At 41.2% G+C, this 14,983-nt stretch overlaps 1 protein-coding gene across 1 annotated transcript in view; it reads right to left on the bottom strand.

The window, feature by feature from the left end:
- Positions 1-14,983, bottom strand: part of KCNH5 (potassium voltage-gated channel, subfamily H (eag-related), member 5) — a 140,632-nt gene that overhangs the window by 16,871 nt on the left and 108,778 nt on the right. Inside the window, exon 9 of the mRNA XM_009071777.1 lies at positions 10,331-10,527. Coding sequence (XP_009070025.1) covers positions 10,331-10,527 — 197 coding nt within the window. The remainder of the gene's footprint in view (positions 1-10,330; positions 10,528-14,983) is intronic.

Genomic DNA, 14,983 nt, shown 5'->3' on the forward strand with positions numbered 1-14,983 from the left:
GGATGGTCATTCATAATTGAGCTGTTCTGACCAACAACTCTTCCATTTAAAAATGGATTTGCCTCAGACACATGATGGAGATGGAAATTCACTACAATGGCACAGAGTGAAAACAGTGAGCTTAGACACAGAAACCGTGTTAAGATGATGGGATGCCCTGATAAGGTTTGGGACATGGAGAAGGAAAACTTAATGTCTATGCACTGAGGGGCAAATGATGGGAATAAATGGAAGAATCAAACTAATCATAATAAAAATGCTACATTTCATCTGACAGGTTAGAAATACCCTGATAAGAAATGGCTGTTCTTTGCTGCTGTCATCTGCTGGTTGCTTAGGTCCCCATTTTCACCTTTTTAAGGGAGTGCAAAGTGGTTTAGGTTCTCAGAAAAAGCCAAAGCCTGTTCCTGTGGTAACAGGAGTGCTGTCCATAATAAAAAAGAGACGACATTGGACTCCTTCCAAGGGGATATGTACTCACAGAGCATGGAGAGATTAGTCTCCCTGCTCTGAAGGTGCAGTGACTGATGGAAATATTTAGATAGGAAACACTATACAGACTCTTTTTGGCAGTTGAGACAACTTTGTGGAGTACTAATAAAAAAAATCTAAAATTCATCTACAAGTCCAAGGGAAGGTCCCAAAGTTCAAAACATCACTGACAGTTTAATTAATAGAGTTAAGAGAATCAGAGACTTTTACACCTGCTCACACTATGCTCCTTTATTTTAACAGTAACTTATATCTGAAAACGATATTATGGTCTTGCTACCTTTAGGAAGGGAAAAAAATTAAGACTAAGGGCTGTGAAGACTGAGAAGTAAAAAAATATGAGGAAAAAACATGGATTAATAATATGCATATTCTTCGTAAACACACAGATGATTTTTACCTTTCAGCAACTTGCTCAAAAGTGCAATAATAGGGGATTCAACGTATTTCAGGTACCTCCAGAATCTCCCTGTCCCTCCTGACAGCTGTGCCCACCTCTAGCATATATCTGATCAGCTCTTAAAATTGCTTCTCCAGACTTTCTTTGCATGGGACCTAAACTGAGGCAGTTTGCTAATCACAGCCACTGGCAGACAATTAAAAAAGGCACAGTCAATCAGCCACCATGAAGTTGGAGGTGACAGGTTGGGTTTTATTTTTTACTAAAAGTAGTGGGATTTGTGCAAACCTCCCCACAAAGTTGCTCCTGCACTTTGTTTACAATTTAATACTTTCCCTCATGCACTGTAGAAAGCAGCTCCAAAATACCTTGCAAAGTAAGGTAAGTCTAGGATTTGCAGGGCTGCAATGATTACCACATGCTGAACCAGCATGTTTGGGTATTATTGCATCTGTGAAGTGTGTGCTGAAAAATAATAGATTAATGGATTTATATTTGCACAGAAAAGAAAGACCTTATGCAGGGAGGTTTATTTAGCATTTCAGAAGCTATTTATTTATTTTAGGAGTCTTTCTGTGCAAGTCAAGGCAAAAACCTGTTGAGAGAGTGCAGGAAGAATAAATAAATCAGTGCTATGTTCATTGGAAAACTGCTGTGAAATTCTTACTGATCATTTCTAGATGTGTCAAAACGGATCCCATTTTGGGCAAAGCCAGAAAACTCCCACTTGGATCCATGCTAGGACTCTGTGCCTTGCATAGCCTATGGGAATCCACTGATATGACCCCAGTGAATAGGCAGAAGTTCTTGTTCCCAGCCATGGCTTTGGGTGCATTGCAACTGGCATTCTCAGCCCTGCAAAGTGAGGTTTAGGGAGTGAGAAGTCTTGTGTGGCAATTCATTTTTATACCTGCAAGTCATGCTGTGCTGCATTACTAAAATGCCTGGTGTTCAGCTCCAGGAAGCAATGATGGAATTAATAATCTCAGGTTTTTAACATTTCCCCCTTTTTTTTGCAGTTATCGCATTGAAAAATTTGTAGATCTACATTCTAATTAGGCTGAGCAGCCCATGCAAGAAGAAATCCATAGCTCTGGGCTAATTGCTTGGAGGCGTGTGAGATAACACAACATAACCTCTTTCCTGGCTTTCTGTGCAAATCCTGCCTGTCTGATGGTAAAAACTTTCTTAACTGCAAATCAAAAATGAAATTGCATAGTTGCTTCTCATTGCACCACACACATTCCTTCCCCTTACTTTGCGGTTGGAAGAGATGAAAAGCATCAACTTCAGTTGACAAGGGGAGGTGAACACAAAATGTTTACTTTTTAGTAACTACAAGATTAAAATTAGTAAACCTGTGCATTATTATTTGTCATCATTCAAGTCCTGTGCAAGCAACACTGCCTGAATCAATATTACCAGGCAGCCTACAGAAAGCTTTCTTAGTCAAGTAAGGAGAATCTCTTATTTAAGACAGCTTTCTAAACAAGAAAATGGTATTAATTCAGAAAAAAAGCACAATAGCAAATCATCATCAATCTGGATCCTCACTCTAACACAGCCAGTTCACATTTTTGTTTTCCTATGGACACTGCCCATCCCTGACATTCCTGTTTAATGATCTTTCCACACACAAATAAATCACCCAGATTGCACTGCCTGCCTGAAGAAGACATGCTCATACCTTTCACTGGGGTAAATTAGAAGAGTGCCTTTTGTAACAGCTGCCGAGTCCCTGTGTGCAGAAAGCATCACATCAGCACACAGGATTTTATTCTGCAGCTATACCATGCTGTTCAAAAGGCCCTGAATAGAAGGTATGCTAAATTGCCTAGCATTTCTCAACAAAAACCAGCAGATAAACAAGATACAATGACCTTTTGATTTAGATTTAGACAGGGAAGATACACATCCAGAAAAAAAAATCTACCTCTGTAATGCCAAAGGATTATCAGAATTGGACTCAGCCCTGCTTTTAACAGAGTTGGTGATTTGTCTCTTGCTCCTACAGACACACGGTCAGGATGTCTGAGGAAGGTATTTAACTCAGAGATTATATTCAGAATAGAATAGTGGCCTGCTGGTACCCTGTGGGATTAATGTGGCTCTGAAACACTATTAGAGATGATAGAGCATTGGCTGATCTCTACATCTGCCTGCAGTCTACAGGCAAAATGTGTTAATCCAGACTGTCAGGAAACCATACTACCCCAGGCTACCTAAAGACCCGAGGGGATATACAGTGCTCTGGTTTTTAGGTTAGTATTTAAATACTCACTAAGATGGAGAGGAGAGGAGAGGAGAGGAGAGGACAGGACAGGACAGGACAGGACAGGACAGGACAGGACAGGACATTTCTGTTGGAAGGGATCTACAACCATCATATAATTCAATTGCCTGACCACTTCAAGGCTGACCAAAATTTACAGCATGATGTTAAGGGCAACGTTCAAATGCCTCTTCAACACTGACAGTCTGGGGGCATCAACCGTCTCACTAGGAATCTTGTTCCAGTGTTTGACCACACTCTTGGCAAATAAATGTTTCCTAATGTCCAGCATTAACCTTCCCTGGAGCAGCTTTAAACCATCCCCACATGTCCTGTCGCTGGATCCCAGGCAGAAGAGATGAGCACCTCTCTCCTCAGGCAGCTGTATTGAGCAATGAGATATCCTCTCAACCTCCTTTTCTCCACACTAGAAAAGCCCAAAATCCTCAGCTGCTCCTCATAGGACACTCCTTCCTTTTCATCAGCTTAGTTGCCCTCTCTGGATGTATTTAAAAGATTTCAGAGCTATCACAACTTCAGCAATCACCCACAAGCACAGTTGCAGCCAAGTGAGCACACCTGTGCTTGACAAAACCACTGTGCTCCCTTTGTGCCTCCAAGGAGGAATTCAGAGGTGCAATTGCTCCTGTACTCCTTATTTCTCCATGGTCACTATGACCTGAAGAGTGCCCAGAAGAGACCAGTGTATGGGAAATGACGAAGTGGCAAATAGCAGAGGGAAGGGAGTGAGGCACACAGTAAAGAGTCAGACTCACAGCTACCAAAAAACCCCAACCAGAAGTGAGAAAGCAAACCCACTGACAGCTCTCAACTGCAGTTGCTCTGCTCAGACAGCTGTCCCATGCCGTCTGGCAGAGAGGCACCGAGGGGTGAAGTTAATGCTGCTGCAGCTTTCCCTTTGAATTTTTATGCTGCTCTTCTACCTAGCAAAGTCATGCACAGTCCTCCAAGGACTAACTTCCTTGTTTTGAATGTCTTAAACTCAAATCCCCATGTCCCTGAAGAGGACCAAAGATACAAAGAATTGCTCAGGGGAGCAGGAGATGGGAAGGAAAAGGTGCAAAGAAAACTCCAACTTCAGATCTCTAGTCTTTACTTGGAAGGATCAATGGGTCTCTTGATGGCAGAAGGTGGAGCATGGACTGTGCCGGATTGTCTGTAACCACACAGCTACAAATACACAAAGAATTGCTCTATTATCTGGACGAGTAAATTCCTAACATGGCTTTGGCCCAGACCCTTAGCAGTTTCTCAAGAATCAGCAGTTTGAACAAGGTCATGTTATTATCACAGAACAGGAGTCCAGGACTCCACTGAAGCCTCCACCAGCTGATCTACATTATAGTCACAGCAGCTCCCTAAGCAGTATGATTTTCTCCCCTGCTTCTCTTCGTTAATAATGATGATTTCTTCCAGATAGGTTTTGTTATCATTGATGTCCCACATGGATAAAGTTCCCAATAACAGACTGAAAAAAGGTCAAAATGGACCTGTCAGTGAAGATGGACCATGGGACAGAGGAGGTATTCAGCACATCCTGCTCCACACTCACCTCTCAACTTTCTGTTTGCCAGAGGTACTCAAGGACCACACTCTGACCCCTTTCTATGTAAGCAAGTCACTCCCCATGACTGATCAGGAATGAGTGTGAGAACCAGCTGGCAAAGTGCAAATAACACTGAACTGTGATTGTGAATGGCTTAATTCAGAGCCCAAAATCTGCAAAAATCCTCAGATTCACCAGAACACATGTGACCTTCAGGGGCAAGGGCTGATATGCTGAGCGATGCTTTCTGCCTCTGACATTGCTTCTGTATCAGGACACTTGCTAATAGAGCACGGCACTGGGAGGGTCTTAAAAATGAAAATAGGGATTGCCAATGAACCTTTGTACAACCTTCACTTTTAGGAGACATGAACATGGAATTCAAATTAAAATAAAGCTTTTCTAAAAAGTATAGGATACAGAAACGATGAGTGATTCAGTGAAGAAACCATATGTGATGCATTAGAACCTCAAGCAAGAGCAGGAAGGCAATTTAAAAGGAAATTATTCTAATCTAAAATAAAAAGGAATATAGGACATGTGTGTTAACACAGTTTGATGGCCTCACTTGCTAAAAAGCCTGAGAGATTCAGTGTGCTGGAGGAATTAGATAACATCAGTTGCTCACAGTGTTGTCCCTGGCTTTAAGAGCATCGCAGGGAAAAGAGCTGAGCCTCTCCAAATGGGATTTCATTGCCTTAAAGGCACTCATTTCTCCTGACATCTCTTTGGCTCATTCTCCAACACACCTTCCAGGAGCAAAGGCAGCAGAGGTCAGACACGAACAATTGTCCTCTTCCCTGGCTGCTCCTGACTCATTCCTTTAACACAGCTCATTTTGCTCATGGTAAAAAACAGCAGGATGCAACTGTGTACCTTACAATCTGTGAGGGAAATCTTTGCTGTATGGAAGCACAGGAGAATTTTACCTGTGATTTTCAGAGGGAAAAAAATTCAGTTGGATTTTTCCCTGCACTTGCCCAGGCAGTGTTGGGCTTGTAGTTTGGTGGAGGTTCATGCATTAGCTGGTGAAAATGGAAGCAATGATGAGAAAAGGAAAAAAAATACTTTAAAAATATTTCAGCTGAACACTCAATTTCTGTGGGAGCTTGATATAGGTCTTCCTGAATTTTGTCCATCAATAAAAGGTATTTTTATTTATATGGGTTTGAGCCTGCAGAAGCCTAGAAGATTAGGGGGCTAAAGTGTATGTCTCAAACATCAATAGCTGGATAGCTGTGGAGCCAACCAAGGATTGCTGGTAATGACACACTGTGAGAAAAAACAGGATGCAGAGGAGCAGGGGCCACTTTTCCAGGACCAACATCCTTGTTTCTGTCTCCCAGAGATAAGCACAACACTGTACAGTGCAAGTGCAGGAATGAGTTTGAAAAGGCTCCATATACTGTGGAAGGGGATCAAGACCACCCAAGACCCCTGAAACCTCCAACTCACTTCCAGAAAAGTCTAGAAGCCTGGACTGCACATGATCAGTAATTTGCATAGAAAGAGAGAAACATATCTCCATGGAGGGGAAAGCCTATCTATAAACAGGTACCTCCACAAAGCCTGGGCACACATGTGCCCCATGACCCTGGACACCCCAGATGGATTGATGATGGAGCCAGAACTGGTGATCACTCTTTCTCCCTCTTCTTCCTTCCTTTCTCACTCCCCCTCTTTAATTCATCTCCCTCTCTTCCCTTTCACCCCATCCCTTTATCCAAAACCCTCTGCCATGTGTTATACAAGGAGATCAGGAACTTATACCAATTTCCATACCAACTGTGTAATTTACTAATAAAACTTTGCAAGCTTTTGTGGACCCTCTGACTTTTGTCATTCCTTAAAACCATGAGCTTCTACGAATCTTAGGTGCTCCCTGCCCCTTCAGGGTTGGATGTTACAAAGCTCCTAGAGATCAGTCTTACTCCCCTCTTCAGGCTGAGCTCCATGGCTCAAGCTTGCAGAGAGACCCCCCTCCAGCTGTGTGAAATCTTGAAAGGCACTTAATGAATTAGACATTATTAAGATTCTCTTCCAATATCAGAAGGCAGTAATTAACTCTTTGAAGGCTCATCCCAAACGCTGCTTTATAACTTGCAGTCCTCAGAGTCAGCTATGTAATCTCATTGTGATTTTAAAGAATATCTTTCCAGAATAATTATTTTCCCTATTTGGGGAAAAAAAAAAGAAAGTTCAAAGTCCTGGTTCTGCCTTGGAGTGTGCATTAGTGATGTTAGATGTGCCATAAAGATTTCAGAGCACGAAACATGATATGCTACAATACTTTGCAACTACATATTAAAAGTCACCTCGCCACCCTGGGCAGGAGAGATGACTGCAGGTGGAAAAGCTAGCAGGAACACTTGCTTTATGGGCTCCTAAGTGCAACATGATGGGTGAGCTTTCTAACACAAAAAAAAACCAACAAAACCCCAGGGTTGGTAATAGCATGCTGAGCAGATGCCTTAAGGAGTTCTTTCAACATGCCAGGCCTCTAAATGTTATTTAGGAGTGAGAAAACATTGTTTTCCCACTTCAGTAAGACTTTCTCTTCCCTGTCATGTGGAACTAACCTTTTGTGCTCAGTACTATTATTAATTTATTAGCCTTTTGAACATCTGAATATTTTGCAGTCTATGGACTACATCAAAGTGCTGGCTGAGGGACAGGGCAGCACAAACACGTGTGTGTGCACCCAAATCCATGTATGTGTGTTTCTAAGAGAAGACCTGATGAAAGAACCCTTCTTGCCATACATCTTTGACAGTGAGAACAGTCATCATCTTGTGCAGAGAACCGCAAGAAGTGTATTTATGTTATAATTAAATGTCAAACCTTATGAGTGATGACTCTGTAGAGAAAGTGCTAAGTATATATTTCTGTTGAAATCAATTAAAGGGGACAATGATTTTCTTTCCATTTAGATTACATGACGCCAGCACAAAATGCTGCGGTATAGTGCAGCTGTCAGCCCAGTCTTACTGCCTGAACAACTGCTTTCTGTTTGCCTGATGGAATTGTCCTGGATGGCTCTGCTTTTCCTCAGAGATGAACTCACCATCAAATGCCTCTGAGCCCAACAGGGAATCACATATATTTCCAGCAGATATGAGGTTTGTAACAATCCCCTGAATAACTTTATGCAACAGGACTTGGATTGTGTCCCTGGTGTTGAATGTAGCATGATCTATTTTGTGACTAGGAACAAACCACTGAGTTTCTGCAAAGCAGGCTCTGGCTCAGCTCATCTAACTGCAATGCCAGAAGTGAGACTCCTTCCAAAATAGTTATTGACTAAAACTGTAGAAAACAGGTGAAGCTCATTTAATGTACCCTAGATACTCAAAAGTTAGTGATCCCATGATCACTAACTCTCAAAATCAAAAGGGGATGGTTTTCCATCCCATACTGGACAATGAAGATGGCCTAGATGATTGCCTAGAGGAACCATTCTTCATGGCCTATGAAGATGATTAGTGACTGCCTTGGACATTAGCACTCAACTTGGACACTATTACTCAACATTTAGTGAAATTAATTCCACTCCGCATGTACCACATCAACACAACCTTTCTTTCATTGGCACTCACAGAATGCCCACACATACCCACAATCAACATTTCCTTTCCTTCTGCAAAATCTAACACTTCTTTAGGAATGCTGTCCCTTATTACTTTGAGTGACTGCACCCATGGCAAAGTCCATATACCCAGCACTGAGCTAGAGAGCAGGTATTTGTACTGGGAACTTGAGTTGCATTAGTTTTTCTGCCTGGGTCACGCCCCATGTCAGGGCCCAGCAGGGAAATCAATTTTCCTCAAAACAAAGTTGTGTGAGAGAGAAGAAAAATCCATGCAAACTCAGCCAGAAGCCTATTCCCCACATGCATCAATGGACTACAGAGTTGAACTCCAGCACGCTGCCCTGTCAGGAAAAGACATGTCCATGTTTTTCTCAGGAAGCTAGCTGAAGTGACATGTTCATGGCTTTAAGAAGGAAAGAATACATTTTGGTACAATGTATGTGGCATTATCTTGTCCCATGAAATCACCATCAGCAATGCCTCAGCAGAACTGTCATCACAGTGCTGGTGGCACGTGAGATGGCCAGGGGGGATGCTGAAGTCAAGGCTTGGAGCACTTCTTATCAACAGAGAAGTGATAAGCTAGAAACTCCAAACCAGCTTTCAAGCCCCAAAGCCTTCCTTTAGGTCTGAAGTGGAGTTAACAACCTTGAAGTCAGAGGTAAGCTGACAAGCTGGAACCAAACCTGATTATAATTCAGCTCTTTCAGGCTCCAGCACGGACAGTGGGGGACTGTAAATCCCATTGCATCTGCTTTTTGCCATGGGTATTTTGTGCCATACTCAGGATATTAACGAGCACAAGAAATGCACTAAAATTTAAACCTTCTTTGAAAGCAGCATTTGTACAATGCTCCAGTGGCTAGAGAGAAACTAGACTTGAAATAGTTAAATTCTGGTGGTGTTCAAGGCCAGGCTGGACGAGGCCTTGTGCAACCTGATCTAGTGAGGAGGTGTCCCTGCCCATGGCAGGGAGGGTTTGGACTAGATGATCTGTAAGGTCCATTCCAACCCCTAAATCCTATGATTCTATGATATGATTCTAGTTGTGTTGAACTCTTGCTACTGCAGAGGCTGAAATTGTCTTGTGAACTACTGAGGTAGCCTTGGTACATTATCAGGTGGAATGCCCAAGGTACAGCAGCAGAAAAATGTGTTTCAGCAGCTAGAAGATCACAGTTAATGCTCAGTAATCTATAAATTATTGTTATGAGATTTCTCTATGCAAATGAAATTTATATAGCCCTCATCAATCATAAAATAAAATTATAAAGATGAAATTTTGCAGCCATAATGCGAATTAAAGAATCCCTTAACCTGTTTTCAAGATACACCCTTATAGCTAATTAATTTTTAGATGGAGTGTTCTTTGAAAGAACTAATGGATAGAGAGCATTGCTGATTGATTATAAAATGAGCAGGATGGTTTGAGAAGTGAGCTGTGAATGTAAAATCATTACCAAACTTTATTAACCTTGCCAAATTAAAATTCTAGACTACACGACTGCAAGAATCAGGTATTAATACAGTACTTTTGCAGAGTGTATTGTATTTGTTTAACATCAATAATTCTCTTAGTTGGTCTATGCCATGTAAATCCATCAGACTGTCCTCTAACCTGTATCTTAGCAGGTGAGAGACTAAACCTCACCTCTGAGGACTCCAGAATATGGATTCTATGATTCTATAAAATCTAACTTTATACATTATGCAATGAGGCAATAAAAACAAACTGAAAACCAGCAACTATGAAGTAAAGGAAAGGAAATGTAATTCATATGTCATCCTGCTAGGACTGCTCTTCAGAGCTGCAAATCTCAGGTAACAATACAGGTAACTTTTATTGAGCCATCATTACAAACAGTGACAGCACTTACTGAAAGGCCAGTCAATCTGAAATGGCCTGAAAACTTCAAGAGTAAATCGGGGGTTGTTAAACACTGCAAGCGGTTTGCAAGACTGTGCAGTCTCTTGGTAAGCGAAAGGGGAAAACAAGAGCTGTCACCTTACCCGTTTCCTCAAATTGCAGGTGAGGGTGAGATTCCTTGAGAAGGAGTTTGCAAAAGCAGTATAAAAGTCCAAGACTTTCAGCAAGGCTTCTCGTTTAATAATGTGTAGATCGCAGTATGTCAGAGCCCGTACATTGGCACAGGCGTGGGCCAGACTGGTTTCCTTCCAGAAGATATCACCAAACACATCACCTTTACCTGTAAAACAGCAGGACAAATTTGTTAAAAGGCAGTATTCTTCAGCACACAAATTATTTCTTTCTCAACTGTCTTACACTTCTAATTATTCTAGCATAAGCTCCCAACTGTGAAAAGTAATAAGGGTACAAGTTTTATTTAAAAGTATAACTGAGGTACTTATGCATCCATAGCAGTAGCCCCAGGTTTTTAAGGTATTTATAGATTGCTCTGTGAAGCACCACAAAGCGTAAGAGCCAGATTGTAAAGGTCTCCTTGTAGTTGAAGATACAAGTAATGGATTTTTCAAAGGCTCCCAAAAATAAGCATTTGACTAATGTTCAGGTGATTGAATATTTCAGGTGTCTGCTCCCAAGCAGACACCTCCCAAGCCCTGCTCTTATCAAAACCCCCTGACACCTAGGTTCCTACAGAGTCATGGCTCTGCAGTGTGATGCAGGAGAGAGCTTCCAGTGCCCAAGGACCATATTTGAAAGGGTGTTTAAACGTGTTTAGTTCAGTGTAAGTGGCAACACTCCTTCTGAAAAAACAGCAAAAACCTCACTGAGAATTTAATCTCTCAATAACCACCTTGAAATCTTAAATACTTCCAGAAGTCTAGCTCTAAACCCAAACTCATCCATTTAAGAGGAGGCTTAACCTAAATCTGTATTTAAATGTTTGCTGAGTAAGAAAGGTTTTGGACACCTTAGATACCTGCACATACAAATACCTTCAGCCAGATGTGACAATTACACCTGAAGGCTACTTGTGGCAGAATTGCTGATGCTGAGGACTTGCACATTTTGAGAACTTTGGACTAGCTGTAATCCAGTCCCACAGACAGAAGAGTTCCAAGGGCCAGAATTGCATGAAATGTGCTCTGACATAGCACAGTTTCCTTTCCTCTGCAAGGAATCCACACCCCAGACAGCTGTGCTAGACACTGAAGCACTAAAGCACAAGTTGAGAGGATGAGGACATCAGATTCAAAATCACACTTCTAACCCAACCAGCATGGGTGCAGACTGGAGATGTACTTTCAGGTTTGGACCCTCTGGTTGTTCTGAGAAGAGGTAGCAGCAGCAACACAAAGTACATTGAAGCATTCAAAAGTTGCATCTTGCTGCCTGGTCGTGGGCTGGGCAAGGGCTACAGTGTGTGGCTTCTGCCTTGACCCCTCAAATCTGAAGCAGAAACCATGGTACAAAGGGTATTTTTTGTTTCAGATTCCAAAGATTTTCTAGCTCTATATTTTAGCAGTTATTAAAAGGAAACTAAAATCAGTCAGTGGCTATTGATTTCAGGTACCTTAAGCAGCTCCTTTGTGAAGGTTTGTGGTGTTAGAGTTTTGGGATAAAAAAATACATGCTAATATTTCCTCTTTTAAGAACTTGTAATATTTTACTCAACTCTATTTTGGGAACACAGCCCAGAGTGATAATTTACCCAACCTTGTTATTTTGGGGGGTCAGAGAATCTATTAATCTATTTCCATTTCTGCTTTAGGTATTGTATCCAGTAAAACATATCTAATATTTCTCAGGCAGAGTGAAATAAAATGTGCAAGCCCTTATCTTCGTTTCGCTGTCTTTATTTTCTAACAAAAGTCTATTTAGCAGAATCATCCCTTAGAAAGGTTAAAACTGCATCTCATTGAACTGCTTTTAATTCTGCATGTTTTGATGTGATTAAAATTAACTACAATCCATAACACAGCTGGTCTAATTTATAAAGCAAGTTGCTGTAAAATGCTTTCCTTAATACAGAGCATTTTCTGGCAACATTATAGTTTATCCAATGCACTGTTTTGAAATCACCTTTTGCAGTTAATTGTCCTTGTCTATACTCACAGTTCAAAATTCAGTTTACAGATATACTCAGGACAGTTACATAATTTATCGAAAACAGACCATTTCTGAAATGCACAAAATTGCTTAATGGATTTGCTCTCTGAGGTGGACACAAGACAGAACTGAGTCCTGCTTTCAGTGGCTGCAGAGTGCAGTTAAAAAGACAGATTTCTGCAATAGGGACTATTAATGGTTTCCCCGCTGAAATGTGAGGAAACCATTTGTTTTCTTTTCAAATTTAAGGTAATACACAGTTGATTTAAGTCAGGAGGTTGAAAGCAGTGGATGCTCAGTCTGAAACTCTGCACGATGGTGTGTTACAGAATCTGTACATAAACCACAGAAAAATGAAACCACTATTCATAAATTTGAGAAGACCTCATTGTCTTCAGTTTAGTGAGGCAGGGAACTGCACTGGCTCCCTCAGAAAGGCTGAGACATGATGAACTGCACCTATTCACACTTCCATGAGCCATCACTCAACTGGATTTGAATGGTGAAACTCTAAACTCCTCTTACAGTGTGGTTTATACTCTTCAGAAAGTATAAAAGCTTGGAAGCATTTAAGAGTTCTTGAATTTGCTGTTTCCCCCACACACACTTCTTAGCCTTATTTGCCAGTTATAAATGTGCTAAGGAATGTACAGAATAAAAACAAACCCAACTAGATTTTTCAAAACAACATGTCTTTTCTCATAAATACAGAGATTAATGTACTATACTTCATCCCTATTAACTGTAGTTCACTGACTAGAGAACAGTAATTATTCATTCAAGACAAGATTAGATATTAGGAAGAAATACTTTACTCAGCAGGTGGTGAGGCACTGGAATAGGATGCCCAGAAAAATTGTGAATGGCCCATCCCTGGAAGGGTTCAAGGCCAGACTGGATGAGGCTTTGAGCAACCTGGGCCAGTGGAAAGTGTTCCAAACCATTCTATGTTTCTAAGGTTAATTTTACACATTGCAACTAAATTTAAAAAATACCCCCAAACCACAGCTTACAGACTTGCAACAGAAAATTTAACTGGTAGGTCTGACACACCAGTTACTCAGAGAGACATATGTATGGTTCACTTGCAGGGGATGTGCAGACCTCCAGGGAAAGCACGTCTGGGTCTGGACTGGGAATACAGAGGCACTGGGGCTGATGCAGCCTGCATAATTTCCAAAGCCTCTCTGTAGAGATTTATTGAGGCCTCAGCATGGTGCCTCCCAAATCTGCACTGCCTTGAGTCCTGAGCAGTCTTAATATCCATCCTGAATGGAGGCGAAGCTCCAGGAAATCCTCCTGCCCCTGTGCCTGAAGCATTGCTGAAAAAAGGAATGCTGTACATTAGAGTGGGAACTGCTTGCATACATTTTGCACTCAGTATGAAGGAAGGGAAGAAGAGACTCAGGACTAGAGCTGGAAGAATCACAGGTGTAAGGATGGAACAACAGAATCATAGAATCAATTGGGTTGGAAAAGACCTCTGAGTTCATCAAAATTTGGATTTGGGGACTGAAAGAACTGTGAAAAACAGGAGGACATGTCCACGATGTTGGTGACTGGCATAATTTTTGCTGAAATAGCTACACTAGTATTATCCTAAATACAGTGTATTATGTATGTATGTTTGTACATAAAAGATACACATATATTTATGCATATTTGTGTAAATATATTTAGAGACAAACATATGGTATTTAACTATATAACAGATCATAATATTTCTATACACTATTCTATCTTCTATATAATGATAACCCTCCCATATGGATTTGAGGGGGCAGATGTTCTCTGCAGCCTTGAACCATGGACTGACTTGCCCATTTGTCAGACAGTAGTTCATGCCTGGACCTTTCAGGCAGAAAACTTCTTAAGGGCCTTATGAATCTCCCCAGGAGCTTGCAGATGGAATGAAAAAGTGCTTGAACTTGGAGAGGAAAGATTCTTGTTAAACAGTGTCTCAGAACCCACATCTAGGTCTATGTAAAGACAAAATTTATTCTCCTTCAGATGGAGACAGAAACAGCTAATAAATATCCTCCTTGATATGAGAGCTTGATGGGTCCTTTGGAAGAAAGTTTAGGCAGACAGTTAAAGAATAAATTCTGGGTGGGAAATAGCACTGGGTAAAAACAGACAAACAGGACCAAGGTTTCTTCTTCATAAATTCTTGGTGGGAAATAGCACTGGGTAAAAGCAGACAAACAGGACCAAGGTTTCTTCTTCAGGTGATGAGGTGTTTTTCTGTGCAGTGCAGTCTAAGCTAATAAACCAGCTACCCTCTCCCCTGTTTTAAAACACCTCTGAAATCTCATCAGTCACACTAGCAAAAGCCAGACATGATGAATAACGTTGGCTTTCCATCATGATACGCTCAAATCTTGTGTTTGTTTATGAAAAGCAAAGGCTGGTGTTGTTTCAGAATCACTAAAACTGTACCATCTAGAGAAAGTGTTCATCTAATCAGCTCAAGTACCAATAATCATGAAGTGGTGGGACATGTGCATAAGTGCAGGTCAGTGACCAAACACCAAGTCCCTGCAGCCATAATTCTATATACTGGTATCTACCATAATATACTGGTATCTATACTCATACAAATACATCTGTGTCTATATCTCTGCAGTGAA

Source organism: Acanthisitta chloris, unplaced genomic scaffold (assembly GCF_000695815.1).
Source record: "Acanthisitta chloris isolate BGI_N310 unplaced genomic scaffold, ASM69581v1 scaffold6283, whole genome shotgun sequence".
NCBI classification, from domain to species: domain Eukaryota; kingdom Metazoa; phylum Chordata; class Aves; order Passeriformes; family Acanthisittidae; genus Acanthisitta; species Acanthisitta chloris.